Source organism: Crinia signifera, chromosome 7, assembly GCF_055691185.1.
Source record: "Crinia signifera chromosome 7, ASM5569118v1, whole genome shotgun sequence".
Taxonomy (NCBI): domain Eukaryota; kingdom Metazoa; phylum Chordata; class Amphibia; order Anura; family Myobatrachidae; genus Crinia; species Crinia signifera.
In genome coordinates this window covers 130701885-130719384 of record NC_139223.1, presented here as the reverse complement: position 1 = coordinate 130719384, position 17500 = coordinate 130701885, and the positions used below count along the sequence as shown (strand labels likewise).

The 17500-nt window shown below is 47.7% G+C and overlaps 1 protein-coding gene across 2 annotated transcripts in view; it reads right to left on the bottom strand.

Annotated features, from left to right (window-relative positions):
• Nucleotides 1-17500, bottom strand: part of RAB3GAP1 (RAB3 GTPase activating protein catalytic subunit 1) — a 137370-nt gene that overhangs the window by 100349 nt on the left and 19521 nt on the right. For both annotated transcript variants that reach the window (XM_083153822.1, XM_083153823.1), the window contains exons 7-9: nucleotides 15509-15674; nucleotides 13107-13206; nucleotides 10479-10560 (exon numbers count right to left, since the gene is read on the bottom strand). In XM_083153822.1, coding sequence (XP_083009948.1) covers nucleotides 10479-10560; nucleotides 13107-13206; nucleotides 15509-15674 — 348 coding nt within the window. The remainder of the gene's footprint in view (nucleotides 1-10478; nucleotides 10561-13106; nucleotides 13207-15508; nucleotides 15675-17500) is intronic.

The following is a 17500-nucleotide window of genomic DNA, read 5'->3' as shown; positions in this document are numbered from 1 at the left end:
TGCGTTACAGGATAGGCTGTGAAACATACTCAAGCAGACCCTAGGGTTACCACCCAACCAGATCCATTTTGAAGATAATTGTTGTAAGCTCTAATGTGTCTCGCCAGCGGTCCATACTAGCAATGTCTGAAAATACACAAGAGCATTGGCAAAACTCTCCTGATGATGTAGCAGCCCATAAGGCAATCATTCCAACATGGAAGCATTCTGTTGTGCTTGCTCTGTTAGTCTCTCAATTTTCTTTTTTAACTATCTTAGAATGCATTGGGTGGAGGCGATTGTGGATAAAGAATCTAAAACAGCAAAGATTTTTGATATGGGTGAGAACTATATAAACATACTGCAGTCAGGATCCCGGCAGCGGAATCTCAACGGATCCTGAAGGTAAGTAGTGGGGTTAGGATTAGACATTATGGAGACGGTTAGGCTGCTGGAAGAGACTGTTAGGGTTAGGGATAAAATACTTTAGTGAAGACGTTTTGCTCCATTCGTCATTGTATTAGTCAATGTCAACACGTTTCCTCCAATGACTCTTTGTTTTATTTCTAGATAGCGCTCATTGTTTATATTTTCTGATTGGAACATTGATTATTAATTGTATTTTTACATAGTTACATAGTAGTTAAGGCCAAATAAAGATGTGAGTCCATCGAGTTCCACCTTGGTTAGTGTGTATGATCCATTTGCTACATCCTTATTATGCATTGTGTATTCTGATTTATTTAAAGACAGATTATGATTGTTATGTGTACCCCTGGATGTTTTTGCCCAATAGATGTTTGTCCAACCTTATTTAAAACATATTTATTGTGTCTGTCGACATCACCTCTCCAGGAAGAGAGTTCCACAATTTGGCTGCCCTGACCTTAAAAAAATATTTTCTTCTAAGGGAACAAAATCTTCTTTCCTCTAATCTATACTCATGCCCACGTGTCCTAGAGTCCTACCTCAAAGCAAAAAGGTTGCCTGACAGTTCCTTATATTGGCCCCTGATATATTTGTACATGTTAAACATATCTAACCTTAAACGTCTATTTTCTAGAGTAAATAATCCCAATTTGTTCAATCTGTCTTCATTACTTAAATTCTCTAACCCCTTTATTAGTTTTGTATCTCTTCTTTAGGCTTTTTCCAGTTCTATGATGCCCTTTCTATATTGCGGGGCCCAGAATTGTACTCCGTATTCTAGATGCGGTCTAACCATTGCTTTGTAGAGCTGCATAATTACATTTGAGTCTCTAGTCTCCATACCCCTTCTTATACAAGCTAGTATCCTGTTGGCCTTCTTTGTTGCTATATGACACTGAGCGCAACACCCCAGTTTGTTATCAATTTGGACTCCTAGAGCCTTTCCATTTCTGATTTGACAATGCCACCCAGCTTAGGTTATAGATAGAACACTGGTTATGTCTCACAAGATGTACAACCTTGCATGATGTGAATGTTCAACTATACTCTGTAAAGCGCTGCAGAATATGTATGCGCTATATAAGAAACTGTTAATAAATAAATACATTTATCCACATTGAACCTCATTTTCCAATTTTTTGCCCACTCTTTATTAAGATCGTTCTGAAGTGTGGAGACATCATTGATTGTTCTAATTACTCTGCTCAGTTTTGTGTGATTAGCAAAGATGGAAACCTTGCTGAGTATACTCACACCAATATCATTAATATATATGGTAAATAAAAGGTGCCCTAGTACCGACCCCTGTGGTACTACATTCAGAACTGGTATCACACTTGATACTGCACCGTTTACGACCACTCTCTGGCCCTTATTCTGGTCTGTGCGGCCGGAGCCGCATACGTTGCTCCGGCCGCACAAACCAATCCCCGCCTACAATACGGATCGCCACGGCCGTCCGTACGCGGACGGCTGGCGATCCGCATGAAAATGGTGGGGCGTACGCCTCCACCATGGTGGGAGCTGCCCCCTGCATTCGATGGTCGGCGACCATCGAAGGCAGGGCCGCACGCTCCAGCAGCTCCCGCAAGCTTAGACCACACGGACAATCGTCCGTGTGAAAGCTTGTATGGGGGCGGAGAGCTGACATCCGGCGATGTCAGCTTTCCGCCCCCATCACTGGCGTCATAGCCTCATTACCATGCATACGCCCCGCGTTTGCATGGGAACGCCCATGAAACGCTGGGCGTATTCATAGGTAAATGAGGCTATTAAGCCCCTCACGCCCCTATACGCCCCCTTTGCGGCGTATTAAATTTTTGTGCGGCGATTTCCCCTGCACATGCGCAGAGTGACCTCTGCGCATGTGCAGAGCGAAAACATCGGCGTACGGCCGCACGCGGGCCGTACCGCACAGACCAGAATAAGGGCCTCTGTTCTCTATTCCACAACTAGTTTCCTACCCAACTACAAATCTTTATCCCTAGTCCCAAATGCTCCATTTTATTTGTCAACCTCTTATGTGGCACGGTATCAAAAGACTTAGCAAAATCCAAGAAGACCACGTCATTTCCATTGGTTGCTGACTTCCGCATAAAACTTATTTTTCACAAACCCATGTTGGTTAATACTGATTATACTTTGGGCCTCTAAATGTTTTTGGATACCATCCTTTAAAATTCCCTCCAATAATTTACCCACTATTGATGTTAAGCTATATAATTTGATGTTAAGGTCTATAATTTGCTGTGTGTTACCTCTTTCCTTTTTTAAATATTGCTACTACAGATAAATCATGCCTTGTCCTTGCTGGCGATCCGCCAGCAGCATGCTGCTGGCGGTTTGCCAGCAACACGGCGCCGCTATCTGACTGTGACGCGCGTGCGTCCCCCGCGCACGTGCGTCACAGTATCCGGGCGACAGGGCGGCGAGGCGGACGCATTACTGTCCGCCTCCCACTCGAGGGGCAGGGGGGGGGACCCGAGGAGGCTACGGGGGGGTGCGGTCGCCCGGTTTGGGCAATGGGCGACCGAGGGCAGCACCGTCGGAAGGGGACGCGCGCGCACCTCATGCGCGCGCGTCTCCTTCCGGCATACAGATGGCGGCAGGGCAGGTGATGGCGACGCCATCGCCATCCCCTGCAAAGATGAATCCCGCTACCTCTGTACCTCTGCTATTCTCCAGTCCTTAGGCACCTTAACAGATTAAAATTAGTTGTCACAAATGTAATACAGAGGGTTTGCGAATTCCTCCCTTAATTTCATTAGAACCCTAGGATGCATCCCGTCTGGACCTGTTTGTTTTGATTTTGCCGAGCCTCTATTTTATCTCACGTAGTAAATTCAAAGTTCTAGCTGGCTCGTCCCATTTTGTAATAAGGGGATTTTTGTCCTTACCTGGAAAATCCTTATTTCTGAATCCTTTGGTGGACACTGGGACAGTGGGAAGGGGGCGGAGCCATGGCGACAGGCACCAAGTAGCTAACACTTTAGTGGTGCAGCCCAGGCCCCTCCTTCCCCACACTCCATCCTAGGTCAGTTTAGACTACCACCGGACTTAGGAGCACAGGAAAGGAGAGAATGAAAGAAAGACAAAGAGAGATCTTGTATTACCATGAACAAGAGCATTCCCTAAAACCAACCCATCAGCCGATCAGGGGCGTCTGGGCGGGCGCCCAGTGTCCACCAAAGGATTCAGAAATAAGGATTTTCCAGGTAAGGACAAAAATCCCCTTATTTCCTTCATGCCATTGGTGGCCACTGGGACAGTGGGCCGTCCCACCGCTGTCCCCTCACGGGAGGGAACGCTCCTGAGCTGCAGAAAGAACGCCACGGCCGAACGCAGAGTCGACCTCGGTGAAAGTATCAAACCTGTAGTGGCGTATAAAAGTGTGCATGGAAGACCATGTGGCTGCGCGGCACAGCTGTTCTGCGGAGACTCCTGAAACCGCAGCCCACGATGATCCTACCGAGCGAGTGGAATGGGCCGGCCTATTCGCCAGGAGGTATGTCTGCTGAACCGTAAGCCGCAACCACCTGGCAATGGACTGTTTAGATGCGGGCCAACCCCGCTTCTGATGATCATAAAGAACAAACAAAGCTTCTGTTCTTCTAATCTCCCTGGTCCTATCCACATAGATGCGAAGGGCCCGAACCACATCGAGAGCCCCTCCACTTCTTGAATCCTGGAAAGCAGGAACCACGATTTCTTGGTTTACGTGAAACCTGGATACCACTTTTGGCAGGTAACCCAACCTGGTACGGAGGACTGCCCGATCTTGGTGGAAAACCAAAAACGGTGGCTTGCAAGATAGAGCGGTCAAATCCAAGACCCGCCTAGCTGACGCAATTGCCAGAAGGAAACACACCTTCCATGAAAGCCAACGCAACTCCACTGACTCCAGAGGCTCAAACGGAGCCACCTGAAGAGCTCTCAGAACCAAAGGCAGATCCCACGGGACTACGGGACTCCGAAAGGGAGGAGTCACGTGCATGACCCCTTGGAGGAAAGTGCGAACCTCCGGTCTTGTCGCAATGCGCCTCTGAAACAGAACCGAGAGCGCCGAGACCTGAACCTTCAAAGTGGAATGTTGAAGGCCCAAATCCACTCCCGACTGTAAGAAGGCCAAAACCTTGGGCAACGAGAACCTCCTTGGATTCTTCTCGTGCTCTTCACACCAGCGAAAGAAAGAACTCCAGATTCTGTAGTAGACTTTTGCTGAGGACGGCTTCCTGGCCGCTATCATGGTTCTTATCACCGAATCTGAGAACCCCCTGTCTCTTAAGATCTCCCTCTCAAGAGCCAGGCCGTCAAATCGAGACGAGCTAGGTTGGGATGTTGACAGGGTCCCTGAGACAGAAGGTCTGGCCGGAGAGGTAACCGCCACTAAGGTTCCTCCGCCATGAGCCGGAGATCGGCATACCAGGCCCTGCGTGGCCAGTTTGGGGCCACCAGGATTACCCTTACCCGTTCCCGCTTGAGTCTTCTTAGGAACCGAGGAAGAAGAGCCACTGGCGGGAAGGCGTACACCAGATCGAACGGCCAAGGTGCCGACAGAGCGTCGACCAGAAATGCGCCTGGATCCCGAGTCCTGGACCCGTAGCAAGGCAACTTGTGATTCCACCGGGATGCCAGGAGATCTATCTGAGGCCTCCCCCAACGGAGGGTTAGAGAGTGAAACACCTCTGGATGAAGAGACCATTCTCCGGAGTGGATCTCTTGGCGGCTCAGAAAGTCTGCTTCCCAGTTTTCGACGCCGGGAATGTACACTGCCGACAATGCCAAGAGGTGACGTTCTGCCCAACGAAGAATTGGCTGTACCTCCAGAAAAGCTGCTCTGCTCCGAGTTCCCCCCTGGTGATTGATGTATGCCACCGTCGTGGCGTTGTCTGTCTGTACCTTGACTGCACGAGAGCCAATCAGGGGGGCCGCCTGGAGAAGGGCTAAGTAGATCGCCCTGAGCTCTAGAATATTGATCGGCAACCCCGACTCCTGGTGGGACCAAACTCCCTGGTAGGATCGGTCCTCCACCACCGCTCCCCAGCCCCTGAGGCTGGCATCTGTCGTCAAGAGTACCCAGTCGGAGACTAGAAAGGGCCGTCCCATGGACAGGTGACGTGGCTTGAGCCACCAGAGCAACGATAGTCGAACCTCCTGAGAGAGTACTATCTCCTGCCTCTTCAGAGCCTGTGGTGAACGGTTCCAATACTTGAGGATCTGGTGTTGCAACGGACGAGAGTGAAATTGGGCAAATTCCACCATCTCGAAGCACGAGACCATCTTGCCCAAAATCTTCATACATAGATGAAGAGAGACTCTCCTGTGCTTGAGAAACCCTCGTAAGAGGGCCTGCAAAGCCAGCCGCTTCTTGTCTGGAAGATAGACCCTCTGGGCCTGGGAATCCAGACGCGCTCCCAGATGTATCATCTCCTGGGAGGGTTCCAGGCTGGACTTGCGCCAGTTCACTAGCCAACCGTGAGCCTGGAGCAGGTCCAGCGTAATGCCTAGATGTTGTAGGAGTAGTTCTCTGGACTGTCCCAAAATCAGAAGGTCGTCCAGATAAGGCAGAATCCGCACTCCCTGGAGGTGAAGGAAGGCTGCCATAACTCCAATCACCTTCGTAAAGACTCTTGGTGCTGTAGAGATTCCGAAGGGTAGAGCCCGAAATTGGACATGAAGATCCTTGGTTGCAAACCGGAGGTACTTGCGGTGATCCGGATGTATCGGAACATGCAGGTATGCATCTCTGATGTCCAGAGATACCATGAAATCCCCCGGCTCCATTGCCTGTATAATGGACCGGAGGGACTCCATGCGAAACCGCGGAATGTTCAAGTAACAATTGAGATCCTTGAGATTCAGGATTGGTCGGAATGAACCATCCGGCTTCCCGATCAGGAATAAATTGGAGTAATAGCCGTGGCCCCTCTGCTGAGGAGGAACCACTTCTATCACCCGAGACTGGAGAAGAGTCTGAACGGAGGCGCTGAGAGCCTCCGCCTTCAGAGGACAGGCCGGGCGCCCCGTGATAAAGAATCGGGTCGGCGGACGCCTGTTGAAGGAGAGATAGTATCCTTCCGACACGATACTCAAAATCCAATTGTCCGATGTCGTCTCCCTCCATCTGTTGGCAAAATGGAGGAGGCGAGCCCCCACCGGCAGGGAGTCGACCTGAGGGGTCCCCGAGTCATTGGGAGGCCTTCTCCGGGGCCTTAGGAGGCTGACGTTTGCCAGACTGGGACTGTCTGCTCTTACCAAACGACTCCCTCCTGGGAGGACGGCTTCTTGTTGAAGATTGTCCCCTCGGCTTTCCCTGCGGCCGAAAGGAACGAAAGGACTGCTTCGGCTTAGAGGGTGCCGACGGGAGGAAGGCTGTCTTGGAAGTGGCTACCGTAGTCACAATTTTGTCCAGCTCCGGACCGAAAAGCATATCGCCCACAAAAGGAAGGGCCTCCAGGGCCTTTTTGGATTCTGCATCCGCATTCCAAGTGCGGAGCCACAAGGCTCTTCTGGCTGCAACCGAAGACGCCGAGATCCTAGAGGCTAACGTAGCCGTGTCCAGGGCCGCCTCGCCCAAATACGTGGAGGCTTCTCTGATATGGTCCACCAGAGAAAGCAGCTCCGACCTGCGTATGCCTGACGAAATGTTCTCCGTCAACATATCTGCCCATTTGCCTACCGCCCTAGCCACCCAGGCCGAGGCCAAAGCTGGCCTATTAAGCGTACCCGCATGAGTAAAGATAGATTTAAAGACATGTTCCATCTTTCTATCCGTGGGGTCCTTTAGAGCCGCCACAGTGGGAATAGGCAAGGTAGTAGCCTTTACCAGCCGGGCTATGTGGGAATCCACCTGAGGCGGGCGTTCCCATTTCGTGCGCCCGTCTGCCGGAAAGGGATAAGAAGAAACCATCCTTTTAGAAATTGTAAATTTCTTATTAGGAGCAGACCAGGCCTTTGCCAGATCTCCCTCCAGCTGCGTTGAAGATGGGAACACAGCCGGATCCTTCTTCTTGCGCTTAAACGAGTGTGCCTCCTCCGCAGGGGGTTGGTCTGGCTCCTGTATGTTTAAGCAAGAGCGGACCGCCTTCACCAGCGCATCTACCCTGGACTGGGTCATAACCTCGTCCTGGGATGTAGCCTCCTCGTCAGGGTCGTCCGGGTCATCCAGGTCAACAGGGTCATCTGTGTCCGCCTGGTCGTCCTCTGAAGTATCCGTCCCCGTAGAGTCAGCTCTCTGGGTGCGGGCTCTGGGGTTCTTGCGCTTGCTAGCGGCACCCAGCAGGTTCTGTAGAGAGGAGGAAACCTGAACCAGTCCCTGCACTGAGGAAGAAAGGCCCTGTACCCAAACAGGCTCAGGCGCCAGCGTCAGCAACTGAGGCTGGGACTGCGTGAGCGGAGCCGGTTGAGCTGGTGGAAGAGTCGCCTGTGAAGGCTGACTCAGCACTGGTGGGGGCTGAGGGTGTGAACGGGAAGCGGCTAGCTGTTCAGCAAGGTCCCTCATGGCTGTCGTCAGGGCCTGCGCCCAACCCGGTTCCCCGGAATGGGATGCCTGTGACGGGGCCGAATCCACAGAGTCCCCACCATTACAGCGTGTACACACACCCCCATGGTCTGTCGAGGTGGAAGAAAAATTCTCCTTGCACCTAACACACTTAAAGGCCCTCAGGGCAGGAGCGTCCCCTGACCGCGAGGGTCCTGTGGACTTTGAGCCTGACTTAGAAGTCATGGCTATGCTCTATTGCACTTCAATACAAGACAGAGTGAATAGAGAGATTTGCACAGAAAAAAACCCTATATAGAGAGGGGTGTGAAAACACAGCACTGAACACCTCAAGGGTGCAGTGTCAATGTAGTACAACCTGACCCGTCTGAAGACTGGGGAAGGAAGGGTGCCACAGTGTCCACACACAAAAGCTGCTTCCTGCTGCTCCTCTGCACCGATGCGTGACAGAGTCAAGCCTCCATTAGGACAGGACGCTGGCAGTCCCCGGCGGGAACTCATATAGAGGCTCCCTGCCGGGGATTGGGCGGGGAGGAGGTGAGGGACCTCCCCCCCTCCTGGAACCTTGCCAGGGCTGAGAAAAAATATGGCGGCCCCCACCGCTACAAAAAACAGCCCTAGTGGTCTAGTGGCCTCGGTTTCCCCTGTGGGGACCGAGTGTCACTGCCAGGAAACCGCCGGGAGCGCACCAACCCCCGGCGGCTAAGTGCGCTGGGCTCCCTCCCTCCGGCATCTACATCTAGACGCCTAGTTGCGGTCACCGTTGCGAGACAGAGTCAAGCTTCCCTCGGGAAGCCTCTCTGCCTCGCGTCTCATTGCGGTCACCGTTGCGGGACAGAGTCAAGCTTCCATCGGGAAGCCTCTCTGCCTCGCGTCTCATTGCGGTCACCGTTGCGGGACAGAGTCAAGCTTCCATCGGGAAGCGTCTCTGTCTCGCGTCTCCCCCAGCCGCGATACCGCTGCGTGCTGTGGGGAGGGAGGGGGGGAAAGTGCGGCTTACCTGCTCCGTGGCGCACGGTCCCTCTGTGCTGGGACCCAGCCTGCAGGTCCGTGGCAGTTCACGACGAGCTGGCTCCGGAGCAGGTGAGCAGCCTGGGTGGTCCACCCGGCTTGCTCACCGCAAGTGTAAAAAAAAAAAAAAAACTTTTTTAAAAAACACGCTGCAGAAAACTGCAGCAGCTACTAAAAAACGTGCCTGTGCTCCTAGGCACCAAGAAAAAACTGACCTAGGATGGAGTGTGGGGAAGGAGGGGCCTGGGCTGCACCACTAAAGTGTTAGCTACTTGGTGCCTGTCGCCATGGCTCCGCCCCCTTCCCACTGTCCCAGTGGCCACCAATGGCATGAAGGAAATATATATTTTGTTAAATGAGATGCTTCAATAAAAAACATGTTTAAAACAAATGCATAGTCTCTATCAAGAGGAAAGTTTGCTGAATGTAGCTGGAAATTTTCTAAAGGCCCATACGCACTTGGCTACTTTGCGTTGAAAGCAGCTCCCGGGGGAAAAATTGCTAAAATGGGAGGAAAATGCTCAGTGTTTTGCAGCCCAGCGATTTTCCCCATCATCTCTCACCATACATGCTGGGCAAAAACATCCTTTGTGTATGGACCTTAGATCCAATTTGTATTCTAAAAATATTAGGATTATTTTAATTCTTCAATTTTAATATGCATAATCCATGCAAATATCAAGAGAGATAATGAGAAGGCCAGTGCAATTACACATCTAAAAAGCAGATGAGGTGAAGCTGAGAGAAAATGCAGTGAAATCTTAATTTGGGCCGGCAATCAGTCTAGAGATGTTCATAAGAAAGTGACCCTCATCTAGGGTGGCCAATCCTGGGATCGACGGGATCCCAGAATTTGGCCCCAAAATGTCCGGGATTCCATGCAAAGTCTAATGCCAGACAGCGTCTGAGCACTTGCTCATACTCTGCCGCGTATGTTCACGACCCTGGCGTGCAGCCTGTGCAGCGTGATTAGGTCATAGGTCACGCTGCGCAGGCCTTTGGAAGCCGCCGTAACCCCCCGCTCCCGGCTTCACTTCAGAAAATTAGCCACCTCACCGCCCAGCGCAACACCCAACTATTGCCTCCACATGACCCACCCACTGCCCCCACCTGACCCCTCCGCTCCCCCCAAGTAAGTTACTGTGGGGGATGGGGGGGGGCATTTTTAGTTTAGGGATTCCAATCTCGGGATCCCAGGAATCCGGCATCCCTACCCTCATCTCACCTAGCATTCTAATACCATAGGATAGAAGTATGTACAGGGTTACATAAGATCTTTGCCTCTTGCAGTCAATATAGATTAAATCTAATTCCATGTATATACATTATATTTGAGTGATGTTCTAGTTACCAGCAATGGGTGAGACCCAGCCACATAACAGGGTACACAAGGATATATGCACAAGTCAAAACAACACAAATAGCAGATGAAATGGGAAGTAATTACGCAAACAGGGTTTGGAGCAGAGAAAACACAGTACACACTAATAAGTGAAGACAAGTAATGATAAACTACTATAGTATAATTAAAGAAACAGTTAATTATGATTCGGCCAACCTTATAGGATCCTCACAAGCACCAAAAGGAAGTTTTCCAAATTCCAGTCCCCCAACTTCTCCACCAATAACAGCATCAATATCTACCCCCCAAAAAAACACAAATGTACAGAATATGTTAGAACACACAATTAACAGATCAATGGTGATATTAAACAATAAATCTTTATGTGCAAGAATGTAGTCAGACAATAGAATTCATGGCTAGTTAGGCAGTTGGGTCATAGACAGAACAAAGCACCTCTCCTCCCCCTCCGTTGCATTGTCCAAAAGTTTAGTATGGCCCTAACTTTTAGAAGACTCATATATATATATATATATATATATATATATATATATATATATATATATATATATATATATATATATATATATATATATATACACACACACACTACTTGATGAATTTAGATCATCTTTATATACTATTATATAGCTTAGTGACCTAGAAAGAAATGTATGTATCACTTCAATGTAACACACACATATACATATATATATATATATATATATATATATATATATATATATATATATATATACACACACACACACAATATATTGCATACACCAAACATGAAGATTTATATATGTATGCATTTTTTTAATGTTGTTGATAAGTATATGGCTCCTAGCCTGATCTAATGAACTTTGTTTATTTTTTTGCCATTATTCTATCTATATGCACTTTATGTATATGATTTTATGTTTTGATAAAGACTTTGATTCATTAATTAATGTATAAGCATCTACCAAAGGAAGGAAATCCAGGAAATCCAGTGAACAGGCGACAGGATCATGTGAGCCCAAGGCTTATTGATGTGAGAACGAGTTAGGACTAGCCCATCTGGTCCTAAAAGCTACTGTAGCACAAACTGCTAAGTTAATGCTGGGTATGAAAGAAATGTGTGTGAACACACATCGCTGCTGACCAGTCAGAGTGCCTTTGCAGACAAAGAATATGTGAGCATTAAAACTGTACCATGGAAAAATAAAACAGGGTGGTCTGGTCTGATTAAACATTTTATGTTACATCATGTGGACCGACGGGTGCATGTGACCATTTATCCCGGTAGAAGTTGGCATCAGGATGCACTATAGGAAGAAGGCAAGCCACTGCAATGTGATATGGGGGTGCAGGTGCCCTATGCAATCATTATTGCCAACATAATATATATTACTTTTTATTTAATTTAATTTACATATAAGAGGTTGTTAGCATATATTTAGCTAAAGATATGAACATTCCAACCAATGTTAAGGTCACCTCTGCTGTGCAGTACCCCAACACCCTTTGGGTTACACATATGTATTTATTATTTTTGTAACACCTACTGTATTACACTGAGTAGTTGTTTCACACACCTTACACTCTGTATACCACACAATACTGTGCAACATTCCACTGCTTTATTTAATTTATGTGATGCCTGGGGGAAGGGGGGCCCTGTGCCCCAGATGTGAACCCCAGAGTGTTAGGGACCTGCTTGACAGAGGTAACCTCAACATTGGTGGACCGGTTCATATATTTGGCCAAATATATGCTAACAACCAGCCGCGAGATGTAGCCGGAAATCGCCGAACTGCGTCCGGGAGCTCGACAATTTCCAGCCGCTCTCAGCAGAACGAGCCCGACTGCTTGTAAAGCCAAGCATCGAATAGGGCCCCACCACTAATTCCTCCGTCGGTAATAGCGGCGAGAGATTGAATAGCCCCCAAGGCTCTAACTCATGTTTGCACGCAGTTGCTGATGTTCAGAGAGAGATTATCTGCAGACTGAATCGTGTTTACAAGTACATGCGGACATAATTACACCGGCCATTCTGTTTGGCTTTAGAAACATTTGTAGCACAAAAGAGCGATTGGGGGACCACAGCTTTATATGGGACCGATTTCTGGTCGCCGAAGAAAAACAGGCTAGCATAGTATCAGTCCAGCATATAGATTAATAGAAATGTAGGGCATCTTTAAACACAGAGGGCCTGATTCACAGCCAAGCGCAATGCTGAGTTTATTTACTGAGCAGCATATTTAAGACCATAATGTAAAAGGGCAATGCTTTCTTAGCACATGCTTAGTCAATAAATCTCACCATGCTATGGATACTTCCTTTCATTTACCTAATGGTGTACAACAATTCTGTGTGTTGATCCAGAGTTCACATTTTGATTATCAGCTCATAAGACCTTCTTCCAGTCAGGGGTCCATTAGCTGTCTTTCACAGTCCCAGATGCCATTTCATTGCTGCAGAACAGCTGTAAGTTTATCATTCGCCATTACTAATTCCCTGATTTTTTTTTTTACTACACTTGAATTTACATTATTTTGCAGCTTTTGCCTACACCTAATCTTCCATCAACCTTTATCGGTTTAGTGCTTAGCTCTGTTCTATTTCAGGTTATTCACTGGACCTGAATTGCTTTAATTTCATTGAAAATGGGAAAAATGAGTGTTCTAAAATGTTTGATTGGTATTGTATGTGACTTATTCACCACTGTATTTATAATACTTAAACAACCAGGATTTTATTCAGCAAATCATTATAAAACTGCAATTCATTTGTTAATACAAGATAACCAACGGAACAACTACAGACTATCAGGGAAGGATGTATCTCAGTGCTTCATACCTGGTGGCTGCTGGGGCCAGAAGTACTGCTGGCAGTCTTGCAGGATGTACGTGAAGCGGATGGCAATGTTTATCGGGGGCAGCGCAGACAGTGGACAGCCCTACAAACAGTACAGATGCCATTACTCACATATCTGTAACATCTTTAATATATCTGAAGCTGGAAATTTTTTTATTTTGAGAGAAAAATATTCCCATAGAACAAGAATAAACATTTTTAAACCGGGCTTGCCTACCCTCCCGGAATTCCCGGAAGGCTCCTGAAAATCGGGTCCCCCTCCCGGCCCCCGGGAAGGTCATCAATCCTCCCGCTTTTGCCTGGCCGCCCCCGCACCCCCCCCCCCCTTTCTTTCCGCACTAATTACCATTTTTTCACGGGTCTGCAGCAAGGGGCGGGACTAAAATGACGCAAATCGCGTCATTTTAGCCCCACCCCCTACTCGCAGACCCGTGAATCGCAGCATTTGCCTGGATTGGGGGCGGGGCTTTCAGTCATCAGCCCCGTCCCCGCCCCCTGACCTGAAGATCCGGCTGTCCTCTCTGGGCTTCTCCCGGAGAGGCTTCTCGAAAAGTCGGCAAGTATGTTTTAAACATATGGATATATAAAAAATACAATGCGGTAAAATACTAATTGTTCCAGAAATATTGACACTTTCAGCTAATTTAGCCAAACGAGACAGATTTAGCAGTATTCTAGTAGTGTAAAAAATAACAAACTTTGTTCAGTATAGTCTTGAACAAATGTATGGAAGTAGAACTATACAAATCCTTTGTCAAGCATATATCAAGTGCTGTCTGGGTCACAGCCCCGTCCTCAGGATAAATCGCCCGTGCACACACTTTCTACACAGGCGATTATCCTGAGGACAGGGCTGCGACCCAGAAAGCACTGGATATATGCTGGCCCAATACACTTTGGTTTTATGATATTTTGAAATACTTTTAGATACCATTTCAGCACATTAACTAGTATATTTCTTAGTGACAAGGGATCACAGATTACCCCATATTCAATATTTATTAGTCCCATCTTGACTTAAAAGGGTGCATGCTTTGGACAGCTTTTGTTTAGTAAATTGTGTCATAGCAAACAGACAGGACCCCACCCCAATTGGGATTTCTATTCTCTGAATGAAGCCAGCCAGCACGGACAGCATAATCAGCCATTAGTAATGCCCTACTATAACACTGCGGATGGCTTGTGGTCTGTTCCTTAATATATTTGCAAGGGGGACAAAATGGACAATCTGCAAACGTAGGAATGGGAACCCTTTTGTGGTATTGACCAATGTTCCACATAGAATGAACTTGGATTTTATTAATAGTCTTCTAACGACTACTGACAAAAACATATTTCATGATATAGAATATTCCAAATATTAGGCTTCAGAGTACACAGTTACAAGTACTACAGTGCTACCTGAAGCAGATACACATTTATATATGCATTAGTCAACATGGGATTAAAAAGGTGTTATATGAATTTGACCTATTCTGCTCCCTCTTCAATGGGTATACGGTCATTAGGTTGACATACATTGGGTCGGCCATTGAAGGGCAACACATGAAAAAGGTCAACATGCCTAAGGTCGACTGGGTCAAAAGGTTAACACAATCATTAGGTTGACATTGGGAAGGTCGACAGTCTAAAGGATGATGTGTTTTTTTTCTGGCACGGCCAGTGTTCTCCGGAGAGAACACTGGCGATCTTGGTGGTTTCATGCTGCATGCAGTATAAATCTAGACGAGGGAGGGCCACATATCGTTATCGCGGGATGCAGTTAAAATCCCGGCGGTCGGGATCCCGGCGTTCAGAATCCCGACGCCGGAATCCCGACCGCCGAAATCCCGACACTTTCTCCCTCCTGGGGTGTCCACGACACCCCTGGAGGGAGAATAAATTAGTGTGCCGAGCGTAGCGAGGCACCGGGCCCGCTGCGTGGCGTGCGCAGCAAGCCCGCAAGGGGGGGCGATCCACGTCCCCCCCTTGTCGGGATTTCGGCGGTCGGGATTCCGGCGTCGGGATTTTGAACGCCGGGATCCCGACCGCCGGGATTTCATACTGCTTCCGTTATTGCTATGGCCCCTACACGCGCATCGATTTTGGGCTATTTTTTAGTCTAATTTAGGCAGATTGCTTAGAAAATGACCCAAAATCTCTCCGTGTGTAGGGGCCATAACAGGGAAGATCTGTCACTGTGGATAGGTAGGGATGGGAGTAGAATTTACTGTAACTTGATTTTATTTAATAAGTGATATATGATGATTATAATTCTTACACTATTGGGGATATATGGCTATTAGAATACCTGTAGTACTTGAGAAATAAACCTACAGTAATGGGCAATATAGTTTCACATGAAGAAGGATCCATGTAACAATAAGTGATAAATGTGTACATACAAGTTTTGATTTAAATATGTCTAGAAGTCCTGATAAATGGGTGTGCTGGTTTGGCACTTTCCGCAAATGAACCATTTCGAAATCTGTCCGCACTCCCGGTCCTTGGCACTCGCCCACGTAAAGTTTCCTCCATTTTTGATGCACTTGCACAAAGACTGGGACCTGGCTGGAAGAAGAGTGTAAGCATTACTGCACAGCCTCAATCAGTACGTAGCACACAGATCTGTGTAGCACAGGGCGCTCCCCAGGAACATTAGTACTATTTACAGCAGGAGGGTCACTCGCAGCTCCTCTCTCCTCACAGTTCCCAAAATACCTCAGCATCTCCTGGGCACATCTGTTTCTACCAGTAATATCCCATTGGTCGCCTTTGCAGCTATTTTGAATTTCCAATATAAAGCGGTAGCCCCTGGATCTACAATCATCAACGTCTTGGGAATGAAGGCGAACATAGCTCCAGAGGAGACCAGCGGGCATTTACAAAAAAAAAGTAATAAAACAGTACAAATAGCTTATTCTGCACATTTAATAATAGGCCAGTGCAGCAAATAGGAGGTAAAACTGCTTTCTTCTTTTTTTAAGAACAGGTAGATAACTGTGAACAAAGCAGCAATGTTAAGGTTTATTCTAACAGCAGAAAGTTTCCAAGACTATATGAAAACAAATATATAGCTTCAACGGGTGTGGTCAGTTGGTCACCAGCAAGTTGTTAGACAGTCATTAGGTCGACATGCAGGAAGGTCGACGTGCAGGAAGGTCGACATGAGTCTAGGTCAACATGGGTTAGGTCGACAGGGTCATTAGGACGACATGGGTTAGGTCGACAGTCAAAAGGTTGACATGGGGTTTTTCACATTTTTTTACCCGAATGTCGACACAGTCGACATGCACACAGGTTAAAGTGCACCGCGTCCGCTTGCCATGCTTTGGGCACGGTGCCTTGCTACGCACAGCACACTATTTTATTCTCCTGCCACCCCTAGTGGATGGTAGGGCATGAAATACCGCCTGTCAGCACATGGTGGCTTAAAAAAACAGTGAAAACCCCCATGTCGAACTTTTCACTGTCGGCATAATCCATGTCGACCTTATGACCCTGTCCAACTAACCCATGTCGACCTAGACATATGTTGACCTAAATGCATGTCGACCTAATGACTGTCTAACAACTTGCTGGTGACCCAATGACCGTATCCCGCTTCAATAAAACTAAAAAGTATAATACTTCTTATGAGTAAAAGATGACCCTGACTGCGCCTCTCCCGGCACTAGTGACCCTTGCAAGGAAAATACAGCATGACTGTGCATCATCTGTTGCTACAACATCGCAAGCCGCCCCTGTCACCCCAGGTTACACACCAGAGTAGAGAGGGTGCAGACAGCAAGGGGAGTGAGAGGCAGTAAAGCTGCACGATTCAGCTGATAATGTACTTGACATACAATCTAGAACATGTAGGTTGGTGCCACCAAAGATGTAGACAGAGCTACTGTGAAGAAGCTATGATTCACTGCAGGGCTTCTCAGTAGAAAGCCAGATGGGTGAATGGCCGAAAAGTCTGACCAGGCACCAAGTATTGTTGCTTTGCTTGGATGCCATGCAGACAGACGGGTGCCGAGCGGTGCCATGGCAAAGTAACTCGTGCATGATGCGGGAGGATGGAGAGTTGGGAGCAAAGCAAAAAAAAAAGCAACTTTCTATATGGACAAAGCACATTGTACACATGCCGGACAGCTTTACACTGCAATTCCCTTTGAAGCTTGGATACGTGCATCTGAAATCCAAATCCCTGCACATTACCGCCTGCAGGACAGCATGGTTTTGCCCATGTACAAAGTTACTCTCTTATACACAGTGGGCGACTTTGCGCTGAAAGCAGCTCAGTTTACTCGTTTCAGCAGCTTTCAGCCGGAAAGCCGAACAGTGTGTACAGGGCAGCGATGAGCGGTGTATAGACCTTTAAGAGTTACTATGCAATGCTATAGTCATTTAAA